The sequence below is a fragment of the Eurypyga helias genome, unplaced genomic scaffold, assembly GCF_000690775.1.
Source record: "Eurypyga helias isolate BGI_N326 unplaced genomic scaffold, ASM69077v1 scaffold14353, whole genome shotgun sequence".
Classification (NCBI taxonomy): domain Eukaryota; kingdom Metazoa; phylum Chordata; class Aves; order Eurypygiformes; family Eurypygidae; genus Eurypyga; species Eurypyga helias.
The window spans coordinates 22,463-28,402 of record NW_010242375.1 but is presented as its reverse complement, the minus strand read 5'-3'; the positions used below and the strand labels follow the sequence as shown (position 1 = coordinate 28,402).

Here is a 5,940-nt window from a genome sequence, read left to right as displayed (position 1 = left end):
TGCAAAGCCAGGCCAGGCAGCCTTGGAAAATTCTCTCCCTACAGTTTTAGCTTCCCTGAAGAAACCTCCCTACCACCTTACAAACTGTGAAGGCATCACCCCCTCTGCCATAGAATCATAGAATCACGGAATGGTTTGGGTTGGAAGGGACCTTAAAGACCATCCAGTTCCAACCCCCCTGCCATGGGCAGGGACACCTTGCACTAGACCAGGTTGCTCAAAGCCTCATCCAGCCTGGCCTTGAACACTTCCAGGGATGGGGCATCCACAGCTTCTCTGGGAAACCTGTTCCAGTGCCTCACCACCCTCTCCGGGAAGAACTTCTTCCTGATATCTAATCTAAACCTCCCTGCTTTCAATTTAACTGGAGCGTCTCTGCTGACAGCCCTGAGGGTGCCAGCACTTCGCACCGACGTGAGGATCCAGCAGAGCTCACCCAGTTTCTCGCCGGCCGCTCGTGTCCCCAGGGGCCGGGGGGCCGGGCTGTGTGACGGGGTGGTACCCAGCCGCCCACGGCCGGGGAAGGAGGCAGTGGCAGGCCAGAAGAGCTCAGCGCTTTTGTCCGTCTGGGTGCTGCTGTCTTTGCTGCCCGTTTTCGCGTGGGAGGCTGCCGGCACCGGGACGGGCATGCAGGACAAGGAGGGCAGTGGAGGAGGCAGCGAGGGGCCCGATGGGTGGTCGTGGTGCTCCTTCCCCAAAAGCAGCCCTGAAAACACACGGAGGTCAGTCACATCCTGGCTTGAATATAAGTGCCACCCCAGAGCTACAAGGTACTGGTCTGGATACGACCCCAGGCTTTAGCTTGGCTTAGCTTTTCCCCCTGACACCGCCTGTTGCTCTTCTCCTGACATCCACATGCTACTTTCCTACAAAACCAGCCTTTTGAGAGCAACTGCCCTTTCCTGCTTCCCCTTGTGCACACCCATGGCAGTGATACCCACCCCCAGCACGGCCTTGCGTGTCCCTGCAGCCCTTGTCCCACGCAGCCCCGCACCACAGTCCTGTGCTCATCCTCCCATTACTGCCCCAGAGCATTGTGCACTCCCACCCAAGGGGCGCTCGCTCTGGTTTAACCTGAACCAGGCTTTTTTTTCTAGCCTGGATTTGTTACTTACTCCCACAAAGTTGCAAACATCATCTGCTTGTGTCTGGGAAGCTTTCCCTCAACTACGGCTTTCTATAATCAGCACAGAATGATTTAATATGATCAAAAATACAATTAAGTCATAATGGAAGGTTAAAAAAAATGACTGATTTTTTACTTCATCACAAGGACACGTGTTCCTCCCACGAAAAGTGCTCTGGTAACCAGCCATGGGGGCACTGTGTGCCACAGCCGGGGCACTTTTGCTAAGCTCAAGCAGAAGGATTAGGATGAAGTGGTGGATGAGCCGAAGCTTAACCAAAACCGCAGCTCACCTATACTTCCCTTCCAGATCTTCTCTTCCTTCTTCTCCTCTGCTATCTGGTTGCTGGTGAGCGAGGTCTGGCGTGAATGCACGCCCGTAGCAGCGGCGATGGAGGGGACGGACCGAGCTGGTCGCAGGCTGGCGCTGTCGGCTTTCCCAGGGTCCTTCCGTGACCGTTGCTGAAGGACCTTGATCATGGCGTCCTTCTCAATTATTTTGGCATGGAGGTTCTTTATTCTGCCAAAATATGAATGCTCTACTTACAGGAATGGAAAAAGTGTTTATACAGGCAGCTCTCCCCACCCTGGGTTCCCAGGTATGTGTTCTGCTGCTTTGTCCCCTCTGATTTTTGGGCAACTTGGACAAGGCAGCTCCCACCAGTTCCTCTGAGGGATAACCACACACCTGGAAACACGCAGCTTTCTAGCCATTAAACCAAAACTGGGAACTCTTTTCTGCAAGGTTAACTGAACCCACCTATTGCTGTGGCTTTACCAAGCCAGCAGAAGCAATGAGGGCTGTATCCTGACCCAGCTGCGGACTGTCACCTTCACCAGAATACCAACACACAGGCAATTTCCACCCCTGTAACACACTAGGGCCAAATCTGGAAACACTCCCTTGGCGGGCTGAGTTAACCCCACGATTTGGTCTGTCATCAGCTGGAGTAAAGACCTGCTGAAGCGAGCGGAAAGGTTCCCTTCAGTTTCTCTAACAGCTGGGCAGGGCTCTTGCTCCCCCCTTCACCGCTGCAGAAACGACCCGTGCGGGGTGTGCGGAGCCGAGCAAAGCTCGCTGCATCTCTCATACAGACCCCAAAGACTCTCACATCACACAAATCATCCCAGACTTTTCTCCAGGAATGTTTATCACCGAATCATACCAGAAGAGTTGGAAACTACCTTTCAAAAAATAAAAATTGTCCATGTACATGACAGCCAGAGACTGTATCTTGACTGTGATGAACAATATATGGACTAAGGCAGCTGCATTTTATGTTGTGAAGTCAGGCAAGCTGAAATGCTGCATCTGGAAATCCTATACGTACAAGGGAGATAGCTAGCAACTTCATGTTGGCATTAGTTTTCATAATCAGATGTCTAATTTGCAATGAAAACACAAGATCCTAATCTATCTTTAATGAAGCCAATGGCAAAACTCCATTACTTCACTGGAAGCAGGATTAGCTTGCATCTGTGAGTGGAAAACAAAAAACAAACCCAGTAAAAACAATCACTGATATTTTCCACCAGCAACAAATACAAAAGTGTCTGCAGACGAGCGATTTTGTGGGGAAGCCAACACTAAAGAACAGATTTTAAATAGTTTTTCAGTAAAAACCTAGAGGAACACACAAACTTTCTCAAGGTATTTTTACTCATTGTTTTACTCAGGGAAAACAACTAGATTAAAAATGCTGCCCAGGTCTAGCACTCAGTTAACTACATGGCCACACGTTCACTCGTGTGCTGAAAATGGAGAAGTATTTGCACCAACGAGCACTCCTGTTGACTGCCTGTGTCCAAACCAGCTTATTTTGTATCGTCTACTACTTGCAAATGCATCTTTTCTGTGGTACACGTGGTGCTAAATTTTGCAGGTTCGTTCCTTAATGCCAGTGACGGTGACACAACTCGGGTGTGGGAAACGTCGCGGGTCTGGAAAGAGAAATGCGCAGGCAAGGCGCGGAGAGCGCGGCAAAGGCAAACACTCGCGCTGCCGATTACGTCGCAGGGGCACTACAACTTCAGCTTTTACAACCAGACGCTCTTGTTTCCAGCGGGGGATTTTCACCAAGATTAAACAAGCATTCAGCTTCCTCGCATGCCAACCAACTTTTAATAGAGCAACAGCCTCTGTTTTTTAAGAAGGTCATTTTTGGCACAGAGGGGGTTTAAGGGGAAGGTAGAGAGGATGTTATCTAATCACAGCAACTCTTTAATCCCTGTTTTAATGCTGAAGAGCAAAACTAAGTCAAACTGAAGCTAAGCACATCCTTTCCAGGTGTGTGTGAAGGAACGGAAGGGCGTCCTGGTTTATCTGAACCCACCCCAAACCCCACTGCGAGCAGGTACGGCACAACGGCCCCTTACGTGTACTCCATGTCCTGGCAGCGGCGGTTGGCTTGCACGATCTCCTCCTCCTCCTGCCAGCCCCGCACCTCCAGCGTGCTCTCGCCGTAGCTGCCGTTGCGTGAGTGGCTTGGGGCTGAGATGTCCCTAGCAAAGCGGTTCAACATTGTGAGGCCGGTACCTGAGACTGTGAGGACACCTTTTGCAGGTGAGATTGGTCCTTGCAAAGAAAACCTCAAACCCACGTTCAAAGAGCAAGCGAGCGATGGTTGTCTGGCAAGAGGATGGCTACCTGGAATTGGGTTGTCTTGCTGCAGGCTATTCTTGGCTTGGGTTTAGTCATTAACACCATTAATTAACAGGGCTGATAGAACAGAGAGCACACTAAAATTGTGGGTGACTGCCACGGAGCTAACAACCATCGTGAAGGGCAGGGTCAGACATCAGAGGGACTCACTTACCAGGGAAATGTTCCCAAGTCAACACAACTAGGTCACAAACAAGAAACAAAACGGTACACTTAGGAAGGTGAAAAATAGCACAGGAATTGCTGCCTAGGCTGGAGCGCAAAAGAAAAGGATCATCCTGAGCCATGCACTTAACGGCGTTTCAAAGGGAAATCTCATTTTGGTTGTTTTCAGGGGAGTTGGCTTCTAAGAAACTGTGGTGAGAAGTTAGTTATCCCATCCTCCTCCTCGCTGGAAAGCCTCACTGCAGTGCCTTGTGTGCTTTTGGGCACCACGCTCTGACACAGAGAAACTGGAGACGGTCCAGACAAATGTAACGGGAATGGGAAGGGGGTTTACGCTAGGACGTGTGAAGAATGGCTGAAGGAAGTAAGTTAGTTCAGGCCAGGGAAGATACAGCAGGGGATATCTGTCTTCCAGTATTTACAAGGCCCTTACAACGTCGACAGCGATCTGTTGTTCATCATGTACACTTGGGAAGGACAAGAATCAATTGCTGCAATTTGCAGTAAAGAGGTTTTGTTTAGCTGTCAGGAGAACCTTTTTAATTTGAAGCTTACTCAAGCGGTGAAACAAAGGACTCAGACCACAAAATTTCTCTCATTGCAGGTTTTTAAAGTCAGGTTAAACCACCACACTGCAGACTGTGGGATGGATGCAGCCATATACCATTGCTTGAGTCTGGTGCCTGGATTTGATAAACTTTTGGACCTGGTCAGAAGGGTAAATCCTGCTTTAGCTGACTGGTGTATCTCACTGCCATGACAGCATGGAGAGGTGCATTGACCCTGGCAGCACAACTCTACAGGGAAAAATAATACCCATTCCTTATTATTCCCCCATGCTTTCCACGGTGAAGAGAGCTGGCCCTTTGCAGCAAGAACATCTTACCTCTCCGTTGCAGCTGTGGCCGCAGCATTCATGGCGAAGTGCCTGATGGTACTCTCCTCCAGGTATTTCTGCTCCCACTTGGTCATGTCAGCTTCCAGGGCCAGGATTCTCTCCTCCTTCTCCCGTACCAGCTCCATCAGGGCTGGGGCGTTGTGCTCTGGGAGGCTGCTCTGGTAGCTGCCCTGCCTCTGCCAGTGGAAACGGTGACAGGCATTCACCCTCTGCCAAGCACAGAAGCTGCTGACCCTTTTCCCCCCCCACTTCTCTAGAGCAGGAAAAGGCATCCCCAGGTCTTCTGACAGGGGCAGGTGGAAACCCCAGGCTAAACCCCTTAGGTTGCAAGAGGACAGGCAGGTTGACCACGTATGCAACCTCAGCACACGCTCCTTTGGACAACACTGACAGAAGCAGAGGTCTGGCTGCTCCCTGGATGTGCAGGGATTTCATGGGATACCCCAAGCCAAGGGAAAAGGTAGGAAATAAAGCTGGTAGGAAAAAGAAGCAATGAAGCTTTAAAATATATTCTTCTTGCTGGGTCTTCATCCCACGGCTGGGCAGGGCTCGGCATGGACAGGCAGTTATTACCAGGAGATTTATATATAAAAGCAGAAAAAACTAGCTACATATAACCTATTTAAAGCAGCAGCTGGGAAAATACTCCGGACATGGATTTACGCCTGCCTCTTCTGGCACATTAGGCCTCATGCCCACAGGAGATGCTTTCTGTGGTGCAGCAGGTAACTTTCCGACCAGAGGGATGGAAGATCCCCAAGCACTGCGGGGCAACTCCCACGGGATGCTGACAAGCAGCAACGAGTGCGTAACCCTTTGCATCTATGATGTGAGGAAAGCTCTTCCCCAAGGCAGGATTTACCCTGCCCACTTACAGGCACTTAATTATAGCACCTAAGCGGGGGTAGCTGCCCTGGGCTCCTTTCACTGCTGGTGCAGAGCAGAAGAGGATGGAGATCCAGCCCTTGGCTGAGAGAAGGCTGGGTGGGATGAGCCCACGCCAGGGAGGAGAGGCACAAAGGTCTGGGAGAAGTCAGTAGACATAAACTTTTTTCCAGTAAAAAATGCAAGAGGATGTTATACTCCATA

The 5,940-nt window shown here is 50.4% G+C and overlaps 1 protein-coding gene across 1 annotated transcript in view; it reads right to left on the bottom strand.

Moving 5' to 3' along the window:
* LOC104507701 (angiomotin-like protein 1) overlaps window positions 1-5,940 on the bottom strand; it is a gene marked incomplete at its 5' end in the record, with an annotated part of 29,781 nt that overhangs the window by 1,382 nt on the left and 22,459 nt on the right. The window contains 4 exon segments of the mRNA XM_010149065.1: window positions 437-706; window positions 1,420-1,646; window positions 3,503-3,628; window positions 4,840-5,027. Of these exon segments, the coding sequence (XP_010147367.1) occupies window positions 437-706; window positions 1,420-1,646; window positions 3,503-3,628; window positions 4,840-5,027 (811 nt within the window).